General features: G+C 43.3%; 1 protein-coding gene across 1 annotated transcript in view; it reads right to left on the bottom strand.

Annotated features, from left to right (window-relative positions):
- The window catches only part of LOC138654198 (N-acylethanolamine-hydrolyzing acid amidase-like), a 72864-nt gene extending 57493 nt beyond the window's left edge, over positions 1 to 15371 (bottom strand). The window contains exons 1-2 of the mRNA XM_069743400.1: positions 15125 to 15371; positions 7806 to 7973 (exon numbers count right to left, since the gene is read on the bottom strand). Of these exons, the coding sequence (XP_069599501.1) occupies positions 7806 to 7973; positions 15125 to 15297 (341 nt within the window). The 5' untranslated portion in view covers positions 15298 to 15371. The remainder of the gene's footprint in view (positions 1 to 7805; positions 7974 to 15124) is intronic.
- Between the last annotated feature and the right edge of the window lie 8600 nt (positions 15372 to 23971).

Below are 23971 nucleotides of genomic sequence, written 5' to 3' on the forward strand. Positions count from 1 at the left end.
ATATTGTGCACTCCTGCACAGGACCTCATTTTATTCCCCCCTTGCACAGCCCCTCAGTTACCGTATATACTCGAGTATAAGCCGACCCGAGTATAAGCCGACCCCCCTAATTTTGCCACAAAAAACTGGGAAAACTTATTGACTCGAGTATAAGCCTAGGGTGGAAAATGCAGCAGCTACCGGTGAATTTCAAAAATAAAAATAGATGCTCCATACCATTGATTATTGCCCCATACATGCTCCATATAAAGCTGTGCCATATATAATGCTCCATACCATTGATTATTGCCCAATAGATTATCCATATATAGCTGTGCCATATAGAATGCTCTGCACCGTTCATTATGGCCCCATAGATGCTCCATATAAAGCTGTGCCCCATATACAATGCTCTGCACCGTTCATTATGGCCCTATAGATGTTCCTTACAAAGCTGTGCCATATATGCTCTGCACCGTTCATTATGGCCCCATAGATGCTCCTTATAAAGCTGTGCCATATATGCTCTGCACCGTTCATTATAGCCCTATAGATGCTCCACATAAATCTGTGCCATATATGCTCTGCACCGTTCAGTTTGGCCCCATAGATGCTCCATATAAAGCTGTGCCATATAAGCTCTGCACCGTTCAGTTTGGCCCCATAGATGCTCCACATAAATCTGTGCCATATATGCTCTGCACCGTTCAGTTTGGCCCCATAGATGCTCCTTATAAAGCTGTGCCCTATATGCTCTGCACCGTTCAGTTTGGCCCCATAGATGCTCATAAAGCTGTGCCCTATATGCTCTGCACCGTTCAGTTTGGCCCCATAGATGCTCATAAAGCTGTGCCCTATATGCTCTGCACCGTTCAGTTTGGCCCCATAGATGCTCATAAAGCTGTGCCCTATATGCTCTGCACCGTTCAGTTTGGCCCCATTGATGCTCATTATAAAGCTGTGCCCTATATGCTCTGCACCATTCAGTTTGGCCCCATAGATGCTCATAAAGCTGTGCCCTATATGCTCTGCACCGTTCATTATGGCCCTATAGATGCTCCTTACAAAGCTTTGCCCTATATGCTCTGCACCGTTCAGTTTGGCCCCATAGATGCTCATTATAAAGCTGTGCCCTATATGCTCTGTACCGTTTAGTTTGACCCCATAGATGCTCCACATAAATCTGTGCCCTATATGCTCTGCACCGTTCAGTTTGGCCCCATAAATGCTCATTATAAATCTGTGCCATATATAACGCTGCTGCTGCTGCAATAAAAAAAAAACCACATACTCACCTTTCTTGCTTGCAGCTCCCCAGCGTCCGGTCCCGGCGTCTCTCCGCACTGACTGATCAGGCAGATGGCGCTGCGCACACTATATGCGTCATCACGCCCTCTGACCTACACAGTCAGAGCGGAGAGACGCCGGGAAGATGGAGCGGCGCCCGGCGTGTGGATCGTGGACAGGTAAATATGACATACTTACCTGCTCCCGGCTATCCTGACGCTCCCCCTGCCCGTCACACTGTCTTCGGGTGTCGCAGCTTCTTCCTCTATCAGCGGTCACCATTACCGCTGATTAGAGAAATGAATATGCGGCTCCACCCCTATGGGAGTGGAGTCCATATTCATAAGTTTAATGAGCGGTCCCACGTGACCGCTGTACAGGGGAAGAGCTGCGGCACCCGAAGACAGTGTGACGGGCAGGGGGTGCGTCAGGATCGCCGGGACTAGGTAAGTATGCCTCAGACCTCTCCCCCCCTCACCCGCCGACCCTGCCACAGACCATGACTCGAGTATAAGCCGAGAGGGGCACTTTCAGCCCAAAAATTTGGGCTGAAAATCTCGGCTTATACTCGAGTATATACGGTAATTCCCATCTGCACAGCCCCTATGTGTATTCCTCCCCATCAGCACAGACCCTTAGTTTATTCCCCCCTTCTGCACAGTCCCTGTTTATTCCTCCCCATCTGCACAGCCCCTCATTTTATTCCCCCATCAGCACAGACCCTCAGTTTATTCCCCATCTGCACAGACCCTCATTTTATTCCCGCCATCAACATAGCCCCTCACCTCGTTTTATTCCCCCCATCAGCACAGCCCCTCCCTTCATTTTATGCCCCTCTGCTCAGTAATATAAGAATTAAAAAAAAAAAACTCCTACATAATTCTGTCTCACGTCCAGTCTCCTTTTCTGTAACGTGCAGCAGTGGACGCTAGACTGTGCTATGACGTCACTCCATCATGCCACCCAGCATCCCCTGCATGTCTTCTCCAACAAGGCGCAGTCCGGAAGTATCCTGCGTCTTGCTTGAGAGCATGACGGAACAGGGGAGATGACAGCTCCTCTTCTCCCATCCGGGGCAATGCACATCAACAGTATTCACATCTAGTATACACAAATACATTTAAGTGCAGGGAGGGAGCGACGGCCGGGGTGCAGGCAAGAGAGGGTGATGGTGTCAGTGCCTGACACCGCTCCTCTGTGTGCCCACACCCCGTCCATCACTGGGCTGAATGTCTGGGCTGCAGGAAGATGCCGGGCAACGGCAGATACTCAGGAATTTTTTTTTCAAAGTGAGCCCCCCTCGGGTATGCAGGATTTGGCGTCCTGGGCAGGTGCCTACCCTGTCTACTCCTTGTCCCGACAATGGTGGGTAACCTTTTCTTTTGTCAAGGGCCATTTGGATATTAATACCATCATTTGGGCCATACAAAATTATCAACTTGAAAATTACCCTGCTATATTTTGTCAAACATTTAATTAACTCACCGCTAATATGATGTTTGGAACTGCTTTTCTTTGGTGTGGCTGTGATGTTGCTCACACAGCAAGAAGAAATTAAAGGGCCGGCGGCAGGCAAAATGCAGCTGCCAGCCCGAGCACTGGAGTCCCCAGGAATCTGGCCAGGGCGGGAGAAAAGGTAATCATGGGCCGTAAATGGCCTGCAGGCCTGACGGTTCCCACCACTGATTTAGGGTATGTGAGCACAATGTCATTTTCAGGTGGGCTCCACAGTTAGCACTCGGACCGAAAATACAGTCATGTGAATGACCAATAAGAGAAATGAGCAGAATCACAAACAATATATTGGACAGCCCTATGTTGAATGTGTATTATTACTTTTTGTATTCTGAAATAGCTACCAATGAGAATATAAATCCATACTTATGGCTTATATTTGTGTTGTATGCATTGGAAACCATTTAATATTTAAAAGAAAATCATTGCAAATCATGGAAGTTCCTCTTTCATCTCTAAACAAATGTCAACGTATACCAATAATTTGGAAAGTTGTGCAACTTCCTTTTATTAAGCAAGTTTCTGGCTTTGGAAAACCTTTGTCACCCAAACGTAGCAATTTTTTTAAAGGGAACCTGACAACAAAATGTAATCCTATTAACTAATTACAACATTGCATTTATGACCTTGAGGGTACTGCAACAAAAAAAAAAATAAATCAGTTGAGGTACGACTTCTTGCCAATTGCTAGTTGCAGTACCATCAGAGTCGCAATGCAACCCCATTCCCTTGTACTGCGCTAGGATGTAGAAATGAAACCAAGCAAACTTTAGTTGTGTAATAGTTGTCATGGTCAAAGTCAAAATGTGCAGTTGTGGCCGTGACTTTCTGCCTATATGCCACAGCCTTAGCTTAAGGCTGTGTGCACACGTTGCTGATTTTTCGTGATAAAAACGCTATAAAACCACAAAAAAACAGCATACATTATGCATCCCATTATTTAGAATGAATTCTGCAATTTTTGTCCACATGATGCGTTTTTTTCCACACAAAAAACGCATTGCGGTAAAAAACGCACCATGTTCATTAATTTTGCAGATTTTTTGCGGATTTCCCACTATATAATGCATTGGGAAATGTCCAGAAAAATCCGCAAAAAAAAAAACCGCACCAAAAACGCGGTAAAAACACGCAAAAAACGCATGCAGATTTTTTGCAGAAAATTTCAGGTTTTTCTCAGGAAATTTCTGCAGGAAATCCTGAACGTGTGCACATAGCCTAACACAGTGCACACATAAGTCTGACTGACTGAGGGCTTCCCTGTGCAAACTCGCAGAAGAAAACACTGTCCTATTTTAGTGCTGACATATACTTCGGGCATGTAAAGTGAACTTCAGACTTCATGCCACTACCTTGCCAACTCAGGGATATAACATAGCAGTGCAGGGCTGGAATATTACGCACAAAGGGTCCAATTCATCAGTTACGTTTTATGGTTTTTTTTAAAACATGTTTCTTTTTTGACTTGTGGTTTTTGCAGATTTTTGAGCCAAAATTATCAATATGGCTCACATGACACATGTATAGCCCCAAATTGCCTTGTTTTGTCCTATTTTGCAACATTTTAGTGAGAAAAGTTGCACGTATTGCAAAATGTCGCAAAATGTGCTAACATAAATCGCATACATGAAATCACTTCAAGTGGGTGGTGAATGGAGTATAGTTATGCTAAATATTAATAACTAAATTGAATTTCATGAATTTGTCTAAAACATCTGTGCCACATCTATGTAAAAACTAACTAAACCACAAAAGAAAATTTGATAAAAAGGTGCAAATCATTGGGTAAATTTGTTGCAAATCAAAAAGTCATAAATTGAGAGGCATTGACGTGGAAAAAAAAAACTGGCTGAAATGCAATATCGGACACTAAGGGCACAACTTTTGGACTAGTCCACCTTATTATAATATGTGACATCACAATAATAAAAAGCTAAGTTAACAATTGTTTTCCTAATCATTACGGCTACTAGAAATAAGTTCTAAATGACAAATGCAACTCTGTAATTAGGAGTAAATACTTCTCTGAGGATCCATATAAAATAACAAACTAAGCTTTACTCACCCTCCACTGGTCCATCGCTGGGTCTCCCGATGTCTGTTTCTATCGTTAGCACTGACATCACATCGACAGTGCTCCATTAATCCATGATCTTATTTAATGGCTGAAGTGCTATCGACACAATGTCAATGTTGCAGATAATAACAGACAGTAGACGCAGCGACAGACTCAGCGCTGCGCCAGGAAGGCAAGGTAGGGCTCATACCCATCAGCGTTAATAAAATCGGTCCGATGTTCCTGAAAAGTCGGACTAGTTTCATGCGCCTACAATGCAAATTTTCTCACTTAGCATCCGTCTGACATGCGTATGAGATCAGCATGCAATGCGATTTAAACATTAACATTTACATAGAGAATTATTCTATGTCATTTAAAGACAGTTTTCAAAGTAAATACTCATCAATACATATGTAGGTAGATGATAGATAAAAAGAAGAGCAGCTCAGTGTCCCTGCTAGCTGCCAGGCTGAACACTCGCATCATATTAACTTTTGCATGCCATCTAGATGTAGCAGAGCTGCACTCATCTCGGGAAGACTGGATTACCATCTCGTAGGACAGGTGGTTTATTTTTTTTTTCTTTTACAGAGGACATGGGCTTCAGTGGATTAGGTGTAAAAGGAGAGTATAACTTTTTTTTTAAATTTGAAATAAAGGTGTCAGTGTCTTTATATCAATTAAAGGACTTTTTCTGGGTGTTTTTTATTTACAATATGACTATCGGATTAGTAATGGGGGCATCTAATAGACACCTCTCCATTACTAACCCCTGGGCTTCATGTCTGCTGCCAATAGAAAACTGACATCAACCCCAATACCATTACCCCACTTGCAACCGCACCTGTCCGGTGTACAGTCAGTCCCACGCAGTAATCCATATCTGGGGTATATACAGTTTACAACCGAGAGCGCTGGTAATGCGACTGCTCCCGGTTGTAAACCACTGGGGAATTAATGAAATGCTAGGAGCGGAGCTTCAGTGACTAGCGGTGACGTCACCGAAGCTGCGCTCCCTGCCGACATGAACTAAGATGAACTCTTGAGCGTGGGAAAATCAAGAATTCATTTGAGTTCATGTCGGCAGGGAGCGCAGCTTCGGTGACATCACCGCTAGTCACTGAAGTTGCGCTCCCAGCATTTCATTCATTCCCCAGTAGTTTACAGCCAGAAGCGGTTGCATTAGCAGCGCTCCCAGTTGTAAACTGTATATACCTCAGATATGGATTACTGCGTGGGACTGACTGTATGCCGGACAGGTATGGGTATATTGATGGTTTATTATTTTGACATCTTTTACAGGATATCGAGGGCTTCGCTTGGAATGGCAGACTAATAAAGATGGAAAAACTGTGTATATTGTTTTATTTCATTAAAACAATTTTTCTTACTGTGTGGTGTTTGATTAACCCTTTAACAACCCTTTAACAACTATAGGATTAGTAATGGATAGTAGTGATGAGCGAGTATAATCGTTGCTTGGGTTTTCCCGAGCACACTCGGGTAGTCTCCGAGTATTTGTGAGTGCTCGGAGATTTAGTTTTTGTTGACGCAGCTGCATGATTTACAACTGCTAGCCAGCCTGAGTACATGTGGGGGTTGCCTAGCTGTTAGGGAATCCCCACGTGTATTCAAGCTGTCTAGCAGCCGCAAATCATACAGCTGCAGCGACGAAAACTAAATCTCCGAGAACTCACAAGTACTCGAACACCACCCGAGCGTGCTCAGGAAAACCTGAGCAACGAGTATAGTAGCTCATCACCAATGGACAGGTGTCTTATTGACAACTCTCTATTACTAAGCCGACTTAATGTCACCTTGCAATAGGAAGGTGACATTAACCCCTCATTACCCCACTTGCCACCGCTACAGGGCTAGTGGGAAGAATCGGGCAAAGCTCCAGAACTGGCGCATCTAATAGCTGCTTGTCCTGTATGAGCGGTCACGTGGTGCCGCTTATTACAGTAATGAATATGCGGCTCCACCCCTATGGGAGGTGGAGCCGCATATTCATCACTGAAATGTGCGGCACCACGTGACCGCTCATACAGGACAAGCAGCGACGATGAGAGGATGTAAGCGCCGAGGGAGCTGGGTAAGTATTTTAATGCCAGCGGGCGGGCGCACAGGGGGTGGGAGGGGGCAGATTACCGGCAACTTTATTTTAAAAACAAAAATAAAAAAAAAAGATTATTCATTCCTTCTTTCCAGCGAACGCTGCTGGAGAGAAGAAATGAATGGGGCTTCAGCACCACACGCGGGGGGGACAGCGCTTAGAGTAGCGCTGTCTCCTGCACGGCACACGGACTGCACACGGACAACATCCGTGTGCAGTACGTGTTTTACACGGACCCATTGACTTTAATGAGTCCGTGTAATACGTGCGCTCCCACGAACACTGACATGTCTCCGTGTTTTCCAAACGGACACACGGTCCGTGAAAACACGCTGACATGTGCAGAGACACATTGATTTTGATGTGTCTACGTGAGTCAGTGTCTCCAGTACGTGAGGAAACTGCCACCTCACGTACTGGAGCCACTGACGTGTGAAATCGGCCATACAGTGCAACTAAACAGTACCCATTCAAAAGGGAGTCAATTAACCATTTGCTCTAGCATCATGATACTTTAGAAAAAGTAATTCCACTGTCATAGTTGAATTCCCAAATGAACAGCAAATCAAGCTTGGTGAATGTCCAAATTCTGAGAGCCTGTCTTTTTAAATTTGCTGGATGCTGACTGCCATACTTCTGGAAGTTCCCAGAGCAAGCAATGTGTGATAGAAGTTATCATAGGGACAGACAATTTTCTTAAAGAGGAAACTGCTGATTCATGCTGACCAAACTAGAGCCTAGCTGCTCGATTGCAGCCAATCTCTTTTCTCTGAAAAGTTCGGACAACGAGACAATATACTTTGAAGATCTGATCCCTACAGTAAATGTAGGAATTGTATAGGAACTTACGCTGTGGCTTCATAGCAGAGATTTAAGGCCACTACATCACCAACATTAACTCCAAGTGTTCGAGCGATCCCCTTTATCTCTCCAGCATATGGTTCATGAATGAGAAAAGCCAGTTCTACCTCTGCAAGTGGACGGATGATCGCATGTACCCATTTAGGTAATGTTGTACTGTAACATATAAATAAAATTATTGTGCACAACTAAGCAATATAATAGGTTTAAAGAACGGAAATATTACATATGGTCATGAACGTAAGTATGACCAAAATGACGGCCACAGCTTGGAGACATGGCAGACATAACGACAATAGCATTCCACATAGTAAAATACTGTGCAAAAGTTTTAGGAAGATGTGGAAAAAATACTATAAAGTGAAAACGCTTTTACAAATAGAAGTGAATACAGTTTATTTTTATCTTTTATCAAAATGGAAAGTGAATGAACAATACAGAAAGCTAAATCAAATCATTATTTGGTGTTGCCACCCTTTGTCCTCAAAACTACATCGAAGCATCAATTCTTCTAGGCACACTTATACACAGTTTTGAAGGAACTTGGCAGTTTTGGAGGACTAAACACAGATCTTCTGTGAATAAAGGCTTGCACAAATCCTTCTGTCTTCTTCATGTAATCCCAGACAGGCTTGTGTTGAGATGTTGTCAGGCTTTATTGGGGACACAACTTGACTTCCTGGACTCTTTGGCCCCGATTCATCAACAGCGGCATTGTTCATGACAGTTTTGATGAGAGGGCACATTGGAGTCAGAGGTCCCTAATTCATTAAAGGGAACCTGTCACCCCGTTTTTTCAGATTGAGCTATAAATACTGTTAAATAGGGCCTGCGCTGTGCGTTACTATAGTGTATGTAGTGTACCCTGATTCCCCATGTATGCTGAGAAAGACATTACCAAAGTCGCCGTTTTCGCCTGTCAATCAGGCTGGTCTGGTCAGGTGGGCGTGTTCACAGCGTTCTTTTCTTCCCCAGGTTTCCGTTGGTGGCGTAGTGGTGTGCGCATGTCCAAGGTCCGAATTCCCTGCGCCCACGTGAAGACACAGCGCGCGATCTGCGCTGTCATCCTTTTCATCGGTGGGGGCGGCCATCTTCCTGGGGCCGCGCGTGCGCAGATGGAGTGCTCTGCTGCACGGGGCTTCAGGAAAATGGCCGCGGGACGCCGCCCGTGCGCACAAGAGATCGCGGCGGCCATTTTCCCAAAGCCGAGATGCAAACTCGGCTTTGGGGAAATGGCCGCCGCGATCTCTTGTGCGCACGCGCGGCATTCCGCGGCCATTTTCCTGAAGCCCCGTGCAGCAGAGCACTCCATCTGCGCACGCGCGGCCCCAGGAAGATGGCCGCCCCCACCGATGAAAGGAAATTGAGCAAGGTGTAAAAACCACAAATACCCACTGGAAATAATAAAAAGTATGTATATATATATAAAATTTGTATAGGTGGAAAGTGGTCGATACACAGAAAAAATGAGTGGATAACCACTCAGAATATATATCAGAGCACAACAAACAGAACCCTAAGAAAATGATGATAAATATGATATAAGAATAATAAAGGGACAAAGTAATGTATATAAAAATGCCTTTATTCAAATATATGGCAATGGCACTAACAATGTGCCTGTACTTGGAGGAAAATAATATAGATAAAATAATACTAATAAAATATATAAACGGACAACAGAAAATAACAGATCACTAGGTATACCATATACACTATCTCATTATACCATAAGGTTATACCGATATCCACCAAGGTCTAGACAAAAACTGATATTAAAATATGTGCAGCCATGCAACAAAGTGCATAAAAACAAAAATATAAAAAAATAATAATAATGAATAAAGAAAAAATAATAATAGTGAAAAAAAGGGGTCACACAAATATAGTGTAAATATTTGAAGAAAAAAGTGAAAAAATATATATATGAATATATGAAAAAATATATATATAAAAAAATACCAAGTGTCTGGCAATATATAAAAAATAAATAAATAATGTATATATATATATTATAAAAGGTAAATGAATACAATAGTGAAACAATGTAATATAGTGGTCTAGAACAACTTATGGCAGATGCAGGTGCACCACATGATACAAATGTGTGCAGGAAAAGAAAGCACACTATACCTGAATAGAGTCAGGTTACACAATATAACTGAATATGTAAACGTACATAATATGGCAATATAGATAAACCTAGGTGCACAAAAGTGCACGCTATGCCGTGGTAAATTGAAAAAAGTCACACTGGACAGAGTATAACCTGAAAGGAATAGCAGTAAATATATTGATGGCGAAAATAAAAAAAAAAAAGGATTGTGGTATTACCTATAAGTGTCCGTTCCTCCAAGATACAGAGCACCCCGACGCGCGTTTCGGACGCTAATCCTTCGTCAGGGGATTAGCGTCCGAAACGCGCGTCGGGGTGCTCTGTATCTTGGAGGAACGGACACTTATAGGTAATACCACAATCCTTTTTTTTTTTTATTTTCGCCATCAATATATTTACTGATATTCCTTTCAGGTTATACTCTGTCCAGTGTGACTTTTTTTAATTTACCACGGCATAGCGTGCACTTTTGTGCACCTAGGTTTATCTATATTGTCATATTATGCACGTTTACATATTCAGTTATATTGTGTAACCTGACTCTATTCAGGTATAGTGTGCTTTCTTTTCCTGCACACATTTGTATCATGTGGTGCACCTGCATCTGCCATAAGTTGTTCTAGACCACTATATTAAATTGTTTCACTATTGTATTCATTTACCTTTTATAATATATATATATACATTATTTATTTATTTTTTATATATTGCCAGACACTTGGTATTTTTTTATATATATATTTTTTCATATATTCATATATATATTTTTTCACTTTTTTCTTCAAATATTTACACTATATTTGTGTGACCCCTTTTTTTCACTATTATTATTTTTTCTTTATTCATTATTATTATTTTTTTATATTTTTGTTTTTATGCACTTTGTTGCATGGCTGCACATATTTTAATATCAGTTTTTGTCTAGACCTTGGTGGATATCGGTATAACCTTATGGTATAATGAGATAGTGTATATGGTATACCTAGTGATCTGTTATTTTCTGTTGTCCGTTTATATATTTTATTAGTATTATTTTATCTATATTATTTTCCTCCAAGTACAGGCACATTGTTAGTGCCATTGCCATATATTTGAATAAAGGCATTTTTATATACATTACTTTGTCCCTTTATTATTCTTATATCATATTTATCATCATTTTTTTAGGGTTCTGTTTGTTGTGCTCTGATACCACCGATGAAAGGGATGACAGCGCAGATCGCGCGCTGTGTCTTCACGTGGGCGCAGGGAATTCGGACCTTGGACATGCGCACACCACTACGCCACCAACGGAAAGCTGGGGAAGAAAAGAGCGCTGTGAACACGCCCACCTGACCAGACCAGCCTGATTGACAGGCGAAAACGGCGACTTTGGTAATGTATTTCTCAGCATACATGGGGAATCAGGGTACACTACATACACTATAGTAACGCACAGCGCAGGCCCTATTTAACAGTATTTATAGCTCAATCTGAAAAAACGGGGTGACAGGTTCCCTTTAAGAAGCCATTGCTTCTTAATGAATCAGAAGTGTCAAGACGCAAGTAACGCTATAGCTCATCATGAGTTAGATGAGCTGTGGTGTCACGCCGGTTTTCCATCCATTTTAGCATAGCTCGATGAAAATGGCAAGTTGCGAAATTTTTGCCAACTATGCAATGTGCAAATATTTTGCGAGTTTCTAATAGTTTATACGCCATAGTGTTTACTTTACTTTTTGTGAGTCAGTACTTGAAGCGGGTTGTGTGAGCCATCAAACTGTGTGTCGTAGACATCAGAACTGTATGTGGGGGACTCGGGGGCATAATTTCTATATATAGTGTGAACCTGGGCATTATTACTTTGGTTGATTCATAGAGTGGATTAATAATTGCTAAGCAGATGTTATTCAATATTAATAGGACACTTAAGATGCTATATTAAATTATAGGGCCACTCAGAGTATTGTAAGGCTAGGTTCACATTGCGTTAGTGCAGTCCGTTTAGCGCATATGCTAACCGACTGCGTTAACGCAATGTCTAAAAAGGGATCGCGTTTAGCGATCGCGCTAGCGCAGATGCCCGATCTGTGGTAGCGAGAACGGACCCAAAAACGCTGCAAGCAGCGTTTGAGGTCCGTCAGAAAATAAGGGAACATCGCTAACACATGCCAAAACTGGCATGCGTTAGCGATGTGTTACATACATTGCGGTCAATGGGTGCGCTAACGGATCCGTTACATAGCGTTAGTTGCGCTATGTAATGGATTCCGTCAGCAGACACCCACTAACGCAATGTGAACCTAGCCTAACCATCAAAGAGGCACAACAGGATATTTTCCTGTCTATGGGGGCAAAATGTGAGCAGTTACTTTCTAGTTCAGTCACAGAGGGCTTTAACATTTTATAGGGGCAATTTTATCATGAAGCAGACACATAGGGGCCATTTTAACCCCTTAACCCCAGAGCTTCTTTCAGTTTTGTGTTTTCGTTTTTCGCTCCCCTTCTTCCCAGAGCCATAACTGTTTTATTTTTCCGTCAATATGGCCATGTGAGGTCTTGTTTTTTGCGGGACGAGTTGTACTTTTGAACCATTGTCGTGTACTAGAAAACGGGAAAAGAATTCCATGTGCGATGAAATTGCAAAAAAAGTGCAATCCCACACTTGTTTTTTGTTTGGCTTTTTTTTACTAGGTTCACTAAATGCTAAAACTGACCTGCTATTATTATTCTCCAGGTCATTACGAGTTCATAGACACCAAACATGTCTAGGTTTTTTTTTATCAAAGTGGTGAAAATAATTCCAAACTTTGTTAAAAAAAAAAAAAATTGCGCCATTTTCCGATACCGGTAGCGTCTCCATTTTCTGTGATCTTGGGTTGGGTGAGGACTTATTTTTTGGGTACCAAGCTGATATTTTTATTGATATTTTGATGCAGATACGATCTTTTGATCGCCTACTATTGCATTTTAATGCAATGTCGCGGCGACAAAAAAAACGTAATTTTGGCTCTTTTACTTTTTTTCTTGCTACTCTGTTTAGCGATCAGGTTAGTTCTTTTTTTTATTGACAGATCGGGCGATTGTGAACGCAGAGATACCAAATATGTGTGGGTTTCATTTTATTTTTATTGTTTTATTTTGAATGGGGTGAAAGGGGGGTGGTTTGAACTATTATATTTTTAAAAATGTTGTTTATATTTTTAAAACCATTTTTTTTTACTTTTGGCATGCTGCCATAGCCTGATCGGCCCTGCTACATAGAGGCGATGTTCAGATCGACTCTGTATGGCTGGAGTCACACTAGCGTATAATACGGACGAGTGCTGTGCGAGAAAACATCGCATAGCACTCGGACCAGTGTTTATCTATGGGGCAGCTCACATCACCATTTTTTTCCTCTGGTGTATTCAGCGTGCGACTGAAATCGCAGCATGCTGCAACTGTACGCATATATCGCCCGAGTCTCACCAATGCAAGTCTATGGGTGTGAGAAAAACTCGGACACCACACGGACATCTGTGTGACTTGCGAGAAATACGCAAATATTTTCCACATTTCAGCCCATTGATGTTCTATCTATAACTACTCTACCTTTCAATTGCCCAAGCCTGCATCCCCAGAAGATTTGTGGTTAGTTCTCTAAGATGTTTGGAACAAACTCCATCGAGTTCCTTCATAACTTGTACACAAGTGTTCCTAGAAGAACTGATGCTGTTCTGAAGACAAAATGTGGTCACACCACATATTAGGGCAGTCTCACACGTCCAGATAATTCCGGTACCGGAAAAATCGGTACCGGAATTATCCGCGTCCGTGTGCCCACTGGGTACTACACGCACCGTGCCGGAGACAGCGCTAAAGTATAGCGCTGTCCCCGGCATCGTGCTAAAGCCCCATTCATATCTTCCCTGCAGCAGCGTTTGCTGTAGAGAGGATATGAATATTAGTGTGTAAAATGCCTTTCCAGGTCCCCCACCCCTCCCACACCCTGTGCGCCTCCCCCCCCCCCCCCCGCTGTGATTAAAATACCCACTTAGCTTCCGGATCCCTCGCCGCAGCGTCCTGTGCTGGCAGCATCTTCTCCTGTATGAGCGGTCACGTGCGCACAGGGGGTGGGAGGGGGGCGGGGACCTGGAAAGGCATTTTACACACTAATATTCATATCTTCCCTACAGCAAACGCTGCTGGAGAGAAGATATGAGTCGCGGCTTCAGCACTAGTGGGGGGGACAGCGCTTAATGTAGTGCTGTCTCCTGCACAGCACACGGACAACGTCCGTGTGCGGTACGTGTTTTACACGGACCCATTGACTTTAATGGGTCCGTGTAATACTTGCGCTCCCACGAACACTGACATGTCTCCGTGTTTGGCACACGGAGACACGGTCCGCAAAAAATCAACGACATCTGAAAAGATGCATTGATTTTAATGTCTCTACGTGTGTCAGTGGCTCCGGTACGTGAGGAAACTGTCACCTCACGTACCGGAGCCACTGACGTGTGAAACTGGCCTTAAAGGGGTTGTCTACCTCTAGGACAATCTTTTCATAAATAAAATATTTGGCCCAGATAAAACAATAACCCCTATACTCTCCTCCCATGCTGTTCGAGCAGTGTCGGCTCTTGCGGTCCTGCGGGCTGTGATACGGTGGAATGACACGTGATGCCCGGCACCCAATCAGCGCTGGCGTCACTGTTTCCACCTTTGGAAAAAATGAACATGAAGAGGCAGTCCGGGCTGCAGCTGATCCCTGACTTCTTCTTCATGTTCAGTTTGTCCGAAGGTGGAGACAGTGTCGCCAGCGCTGATTGGGTGCCGGGTCACGTATCACAACACCACAGCCACGGGGAGAGTGAGTGCCGACACAGTGGAACCAGTGGTGACTATAGGCTTTATTATTTTTTTGGGACCGCACATTTCGTTAAAGAGGTTGTCCTAGTAGTGAACTACCCCTTTAATTTGACTTAGATTCACACACATATATATATAGTTTACATATATATAGATAGATATATAATTTACATATGTAACACACCACAACTTAGGTCATCTCTTCTCCTAGGACAGCAGGGTGACAATCATGGCTACTTCCATAGCTCCCTCACAGTTTGTCACCCAGCTTTCCCACACCCCACGTGTGCCATGTGTTGGTGGAGAATGGCCAGGTTACAGGTCACCGCTGGGGCTGTACACACAGTTGGTTACTCACTCCAGCACATAGCGCATGGCCTCCTTCACGTCTGTGTTGTTGTACTGTCTCAGCACCGGTTGCCAGCGCTGCTCCGGCGGCAGGTCCAGGCTCAAGTTATACCGAGGAGGGTCGTAGTCCTGGGCATGGGACCAGCAGGGTGCCAGGGACACCAGGACGTGCAGCCAGAACATGGCCCGGCACAGCTGTCACCGCAGGGAGAGGACTGAGCCTGGAGAGAAGCGGACACTGAGGAGAGAGGAATGGGGAAGAGATGGGCGGGAAATGACCCAGGGGGCGGAGCCATCCGCTGTGTGAGGAGACAGCACGGTGACACAAGGAGAGTGTGACTGACTGACTGACTGACTGACTGACTGGCCTTGTGTGGGCCATGGCGGCCAGTGGGCTACTACATGACTGTTATACATGTGACTCCTTGTGTTCATCTTGCTGCTATGACCTATTAAGGAGATCAGGGGGTTTTGCAATGTCTGTGAGTTATAACGGACAAAAGGGATTAGTTATAGATCAGGTACAGACTGGGGCTGAACTGCAGCCCTGGCATTTGAAATCACACAGGTCCATGCTGTCCCCATCCCCATGAACTAGATGGGATATAGTACTAATATTACCCTGGATGGAGGAAAGGAAGATCTACTACAAGACCAATATGTCTAATTAATATAGGGATAAATATCTCAAAACGTGAAATACACGTCTTTTTGCTGTGAACCGTTTCTAATGATAAGGAACATTTAACAAAAGAGAAACTATTGAAAGTGTAGGGACCTGGCTACGGTCCTACATCTCGGTGGCCGGCACAGAGCGGCAGAGTCATGGCACCTGACCTGCGTCAGCATCCACTGACCTGGCTAGCCAGACTTCCTTAGTACCCTCCCTGTACGTAATGCTTAGCTTATGGCATGCGGCAGCCTTCTCAGATCCCAACAGAAGCTTCTAGGCGCTACCTATTCAGCTATATGATCGCTCCCTCAGATTAGATCAGATGAGGGTTTGTTCAGCTACCTTCGAGGAAGGACACAGAGCCACGATGTCGGCGCGAAAAGAGGATTCTCCACCGCGGAGCGCGGCAGGACTTCACTCTGGATCTTCAGTCACTGAAGATCCAGAGGTGAAGTGGTTGAGTCTTCACAGTGTCGAGGTTGGCGAGTATGATCTGTGTCTATCTGTGTGTGTGTCTGCCTGTCTGTCTGTATCTTTCTTGCAGCTCCTGTCCTACACAGTACCATACTGTATATACAAGTCCACACTATATCCTGCATTACAGTGTGTCTGTGTATACTGTATGTATATAGTGTGGACCTGTTTACAGTATAGTGCTGTGTATACACTTATACAGCCCCTCAGACGAAGCTGAAGTTGGTTTCTTATTCGTCAGTTTCTTATTCGGAGCTGAAGTTGGTTTCTTATTCGTCAGTTTCTTATTCGGCAATTTTTTCTTTTCTGTTTTTTATAGGTTTAACAACTAAAAATAAGCATCACAATAATAACACACAATGCAGCGAGGAGCCCTAATGTGAATACGCTTAAAAACGGCTACAAAAATAATAAAACTGGCACAAAAATGGGCATCAAAGTGGGCACCAAAGAGCGCTGAAGAAAGGGTTAAATGCCTTTGGGCCACTGATCTCACACTGCAGACATATAGAACAGGGCGCCCCACATCCAAACCAGTTATTTCCAGCCTGGCCCAAATGGGTTCTGGTCATCAGAACTGGCATCAAAGTGGGCAGACAGTAAATTTTGGACATATGAATAAGTAACTGATGTTTTTAAGGGGTTAAATGCCTTTGGGCCACTGATACGACACTTAAAATACACAGACAGTGATGCCCTGCATCAAACCCAGGTCCATTCAAACTGGCCCAAATGGGTTCTGGGCACCAGAACTGGCATCAAAGTGGGCAAACAGCCCATTTTCACATATTTGAATAAGTAACTGATGTTTTTAAGGGGTTAAATGCCTTTGGGCCACTGATACAACACTTAAAATTCACAGACAGTGATGCCCTGCATCAAACCCAGGTCCCTTCAGCCTGGCCCAAATGGGTTCTGGGCACCAGAACTGGCATCAAAGTGGGCAAACAGCCCATTTTCACATATTTGAATAAGTAACTGATGTTTTTAAGGGGTTAAATGCCTTTGGGCCACTGATCTGATGCACAAAATACACAGACAGTGATGCCCTGCATCAAATCCACGTCCCTCCAGCCTGGCCCAAATGGGTTCTGCGCACCAGAACTGGCATCAAAGTGGGCAAACAGCCCATTTTCTTAGATTTGAATAAGTAACTGATGTATTTAAGGGGTTAAATGCCTTTGGGCCACTGATCTGACACTTAAAATATACAGACAATGATGCCCTGCATCAAATCCAGGTCCCTTCAGCCTGGCCCAAATGGGTTCTGGGCACCAGAACTGGCATCAAAGTGGGCAAACAGCCCATTTTCACAGATTTGAATAAGTAAGTGATGTTTTTAAGGGGTTAAATACCTTTGGGCCACTGATACAACACTTAAAATTCACAGACAGTGATGCCCTGCATCAAACCCAGGTCCATTCAGCCTGGCCCAAATTGGTTCTGGGCACCAGAACTGGCATCAAAGTGGGCAAACAGACCATTTTCACATATTTGAATAAGTAACTGATGTTTTTAAGGGGTGAAATGCCTTTTGGCCACTGATACAACACTTAAAATACATAGACAGTAATGCCCTGCATCAAACCCAGGTCCCTTCAGCCTGGCCCAAATGGGTTCTGGGCACCAGAACTGGCATCAAAGTGGGCAAACAGCCCATTTCCACAGATTTGAATAAGTAACTGATGTTTTTAAGGGGTGAAATGCCTTTTGGCCACTGATACAACACTTAAAATACATAGACAGTAATGCCCTGCATCAAACCCAGGTCCCTTCAGCCTGGCCCAAATGGGTTCTGGGCACCAGAACTGGCATCAAAGTGGGCAAACAGCCCATTTCCACAGATTTGAATAAGTAACTGATGTTTTTAAGGGGTTAAATGCCTTTGGGCCACTGATACAACACTTAAAATTCACAGACAGTGATGCCCTGCATCAAACCCAGGTCCCTTCAGCCTGGCCCAAATGGGGTCTGGCCACCAGAACTGGCATCAAAGTGGGCAAACAGCCCATTTTCACATATTTGAATAAGTAACTGATGTTTTTAAGGGGTTAAATGCCTTTGGGCCACTAATACGACACTTAAAATACATAGACAGTGATGCCCTGCATCAAACCCAGGTCCCTTCAGCCTGGCCCAAATGGGGTCTGGCCACCAGAACTGGCATCAAAGTGGGCAAACAGCCCATTTTCACAGATTTGAATAAGTAACTGATGTTTTTAAGAGGTTAAATGCCTTTGGGCCACTGATCTGACACTTAAAATATACAGACAGTGATGCCCTGCATCAAATCCACGTCCCTCCTGCCTGTCCCAAATGGGTTCTTCGCACCAGAACTGGCATCAATGTGGGCAAACATCCCATTTTCTTAGATTTGAATAAGTAACTGATGTTTTTAAGGGGTTAAATGCCTTTGGGCCACTGATCTGACACTTAAAATACACAGAGAGCGATGCCATGCATCAAACCCAGGTCCCTCCAGCCTGGCCCAAATGGGTTCTGGGCACCAGAACTGGCATCAAAGTGGGCAAACAGCCCATTTTCACAGATTTGAATAAGTAACTGATGTTTTTAAGGGGTTAAATGCATTTGGGCCCCTCATGTAGTACTGAAATTTTTTTTTTTTACTCTGTTTTTACAAAATTTTTACAGCATGCTTTTTATTATTTTTTAAAGTGTGCAAAAAAGGACCCATGCTAGGCAAATGCAAAACCGCGAAAAATGCTGTCCACTGCAAGAGTTGGGCCTCAGGATGCATTGGTTGTGGTGATTGCATAACTCGTTGTACGCAACCTCATCTTCATCCTCCTCCTCTGCTGAGCTAGTTAGCTGCATGCCTCGGGGTTTACAACATGTGTGAGCTACTACCTCATCGTCATCCTCTCTGTTCTCCCATTCCTCACCCTGCGAGGCACCCTCCTCCTCTTACTGCCTTGACAGCACAGTACAGTCTGTGGACGCCTCAAATATCTGAGTCTTGTCACAAATGGATCACCTTCACCCAATGGATTTAACGTCTGTTCAAGAGGGTTTGGTTTATGCTCTGAATAAAATTTGTCAGGCCATAGATCTAAGTGTGAAAATATGTGCCCATTGGTTCAGATTATTTAATAAACTTGACTCTGTGAATGTTTAGAGCAGCCATATGATACCTATGGAATATAGTGTGTGAACAGCTCTGCAGAATCGTCCATCTGTGGTTCCCCACAGTCAGTTGGGAGCTTGGAGAGTTGTGATGTTGGGGAAAAAAAGTTTAGTTGGAGTGTCACCACTGAGGACTATACTGTGTGTGATGTTAAAGTGGAGGAAGAAGAGCAGAGGCCACTTGATGCAGCGGTTGCCATATACTGGATCACATGTTCTTTCTGGCCCTCATCTACAAAGCGTACCATTGTACGGCTGGCAAAGAAAGTGAGAGGAGTTACCCATCCAGTAACAGAAGTAGTAAAAATTCTGTTGAAATTATGAATGAAGCAAAACCAACCGCCTTCTCAGCCCTCATATCATACCTGTCTCACAACCCTAAACAGCTATTCAGTCATTTCAATTCTTTTCTGCGTTCACCAGTTCCCCCACACTTTCCTCTCATCTGAATACTTTGCCTCACCACCTGTGAACGTGACACAATAACATCCCACCTCATTCCAATATTTAACACAATCTTCATCACAAGCCCAACCCACCTCTTCAACCTGTCACTAATAACTTGTGTCTTCTCTCCTGATTGACACATATCTCAATCACACCCATCCTCAAAAAGCACGCCCTTGACCCATCCTCTGTGATCACCTATTGCCCCATATTTCTCCCCTAGGCCACGAAACTACTGGAGCATGTTCATTTTAAACTAATCCCACCTCTCCACTTCCTCCCTCTTTGACCAAGTACAATCTGGCTTCAGACCGCACCATTCCACTGCAACTGCCCTGACTAAAGTCATCAACAACCTACTGCCAAATAAAAGCAACGCGAGTTTGTCCTCCTCCTGTATCTGCCATCTGTCTTTGATACAGTGGACCATTCCCTCTTACTACAGATGTTCTGATCTGTTGACATTACAGCTTTGGCCTTTAGATGGATCTCCTCATACCTAAAGGTACCGTCACATTTAGCGACGCTGCAGCGATCTAGACAATGATGCTGATTGCTGCAGCGTCGCTGTTTCATCACATAGACAGCTCTCCAGCGACCAACAATGCCGCAGTCCCCTGGTAACCAGGGTAAACATCGGGTTACTAAGCGCGGCCCTGCACTTAGTAACCCGATGTTTACCCTGGTTACTCGGGGACTTCGCATAGTTGGTCGCTGGAGAGCTGTCTGTGTGACAGCTCTCCAGCGACCACACAGAGACGCTGTAGCGATTAACATCATTGTCTAGATCGCTGCAGCGTCGCTAAATGTGACGGTACCTTAAGTTTGGTGGTTACTTGCAAAGGACTGTGATCTTATGCTTAGGTGAGATCCTAGTGACTGCGTATTGTTTGAAGCTGCCATGTAGGACTGTGGTGTCCCTCATCTGCTGGAACCATTGAATTCATCCAAGCACTATTTGTATTTTCCTGGTGTCAGATTGCCAGGTGGCGCCACCGGATATGCTCCCTTTGTGTGAAGTCATTGTGGGCGCATTTTTTGACTCTGGACACTGGAGAATTACCTTCATTTGTGATGCCCAGTTCCCTGTTCAAAGAAATCTCATTACATTGTTTATCGGCCGAGTGTCTCTACCTGCTCTGTCATATACCCCGTAACACAGCCACGAACCCTCAAAGATCTGGAGATCTGTATGGCAAATTGGTCCAAATTCACTGCTGCTTTGGGAGAAAACTTTGTCAAGAAGTACAGGAAACATCTGACATCTGTAATTGCAAAAAAAGGTTTCTACCAAATATTATTTTCTATTTTTCTATTGTATCAAATGCTTATTTCATGCAATAAAATGCTAATTAATTATTTGCAAATCATACTATGGTATTTTCTGGATTTTTTTTATTAATTCTATTTCTCATTGTTGAAGTGAAACTACTATGAAAATTACTACAGTCCACCACATTGTTTGTAGGTTGCAAAATTTGGAAAATCAGCAGTGCATCCAAATACATTTTTTCATCATTGCACTGTGGTCATTCCACATGAAAACTAAATAATTTGTATTAGTTTGCTTTAAAGTAAAAAAAAAGAATCGGAAGAAAACCACTATTGTACTTGACGGGTAACAATAAAATGATACATTATAGAATTGAAAAGCCATTTGTTCTACTAGTTTCTTTATTTAAAAATGTTATAGTGCAATTTTCTTAATGAAAATGAGCAGAATACAAAAATAGTAAATCTTACTCCAGCATCTTACTTCATTCTCTTTTGGGGTCTCACATTTGGTTGATGGAGGTCCCATTATGGTCTTAAGATTTCAAGTGTTAGTGATTTACATTAATGTCCAATTTTATTTACCATATTCCAGTCACATCTGACAGTGGTAATACAGGATCTGTACCGTTATTCTTATTGTGAATATTTTTTGCCGTTGCACATTGGATGCAGATTTGTCACTTTTACTTCTGCACAGATTTGTCAACAAAACTGTAGGGTTTTTGGATGCAGTAAAGTGAATGAGAATCCTGAAGTCTCATGCACTCATTCATTGCTTATTTTTGACTTGCAGATTTTGTGCAGAATAAAATCTACAATAGGTCAATTATTTTAGCCTTTTTGCTGCTGATTTTACCCATACTAGTGAGTATGGAAAATTCTGCCCCCCTAAAAAAAATGTAAAAAATTGCACTTATTTAAAGCAGCATTTTTCCTGTATAGAGATGTAGCCATGGGGCAGAAATTTGCCCACCAACTACTTAAAGAGAACCTTAAGGGCTCCTTTCCATTTGCGAGAAACACGTCCGTGTCTCCCATGTAAACACCAAGCTCTGGCGCTGGCACTCCAGAGCGGAGCGTGCGGCCGCATAGCAACACATGGAGTTGATCCGCTCCCAAGTGCCGGCGCCAGAGCTTGGTGTTTACATGGGAGACACGGACGTGTTTCTCGCAAATGGAAAAGAGCCCTGAATGACCTTTTAATCATCTAAACTGGCCCCAGTGCATTCTTAATTATGAAATTAGCATCACAAACAGGGTGCTTTCAATAAAACAGAGCAGTCTTTATTTTAAAGCATTAATTATATTTAGTTATATTCTACCAGTTATTTTAGTCATATGGGTGGTCTTCTGTTGTATTGAGTCATGTTGACATTTTGTCAATGCTAACATACTTATATTCATGTACTTAGCTGCGCCGACTTCACCAAAATCTTCACTTACGGTAAATCCCGCACTTAATCTGCGCATCACCAACAACACACTGAGGACATTTCAGAAGATAAAAAGACGTGTACCTTTTCCTTTAATATGTGTACCCTTTATACCAACAAGAGACAAAAATTCACATGACAAGTACCCTGTGAAATGAATCTTTACTGTGTGACTTCTTCATGCTAAGATTGATATACACAGTTTTGTAAATTTTGTAAATAAACCAACAACCACACGTGCTGAAAACTTTTATTGTAACAAATTACTATTTCTTCTTAATTATCCATTGTATCATCATTTTGTCTCACAAAAATAATATGTCCGGGTTTAACTCCAGGTTTTAAAAAACTTATCAAGAATTCTGGAGTCACATTTTTTACACCGTCACCTGGGCTTAAGTGTTCAGCCATCCCATCACAAAACTTCCAATCTCGATTTTCATCTATGCAGTGAAAACACACAAAATGATCTCCTGTGTTGTAGGTAACTGCTACAGGGTGGTACCTTTTAAAAAAAGATAAATAATTTAATAAAATAAGTGAGGGTCTCAAATCAAACCGCGATCCCGCATCCTTATCCCCTTAAGGGACCTGTTAACGCCACTGTAATCTTTACGTAACTTCTCTGCTTTATCTAACGATCCCTGTTCCATCCTGGCCCATTACATTCCTGGCTTTTAGTTAGACCCAGGGTTGGGTTCACATTGCGTTATTGGCAGTCCGCTGACGGCATCCGTTACATAGCGGCACTAACGCTATGTAACGGATCCGTTAGCACACCCATTGACTGGCATTATGTAGCACATCACTAACGCATGTCATAATCGGCATGCGTTAGTGATGTGCCGTTATGATGTGACGGACCCTCGGACACAGTTTGCAGCGTTTTTGGGTCCGTCACCGCTAGCACAGATAGAGCATTTGCGCTAGCGCGATCGCATAAACGCAATCTTTTTTCGGCACTTGCGTTAGTGCAGTCCATTAGCGTATGCCTTGAATGGACTGCACTAACGCAATGTGAACCTGCCAACGGACCTGTCTCTGTTCTCAACTATCAGCCCTTCACTGCTGTTCCTTGTCTCTACTTCTTATCAAGCTACTGTCTTGGTCTCCACTCATGTCAGGGAAACTCTTGATATGTGACTCTGCTCTCTATTCAGACTAAAGGTCTATTTCTGCTTCTAGTTGGGCCTTATCTGGCATCCTTGCAAGAAACTGTACCTGTGTCATCAACTTTGCACCTTCCTTGTTTGGTTAGTCCCAGTCATTAACTCTAAAGGTACCGTTACACTAAACGACTTACCAACGATCATGACCAGCGATACGACCTGGCCGTGATCGTTGGTAAGTCGTAGTGTGGTCGCTGGAGAGCTGTCACACAGACAGCTTTCCAGCGACCAACGATGCCAAG

Source organism: Ranitomeya imitator, chromosome 1 (assembly GCF_032444005.1).
Source record: "Ranitomeya imitator isolate aRanImi1 chromosome 1, aRanImi1.pri, whole genome shotgun sequence".
In the NCBI taxonomy this organism is placed as follows: domain Eukaryota; kingdom Metazoa; phylum Chordata; class Amphibia; order Anura; family Dendrobatidae; genus Ranitomeya; species Ranitomeya imitator.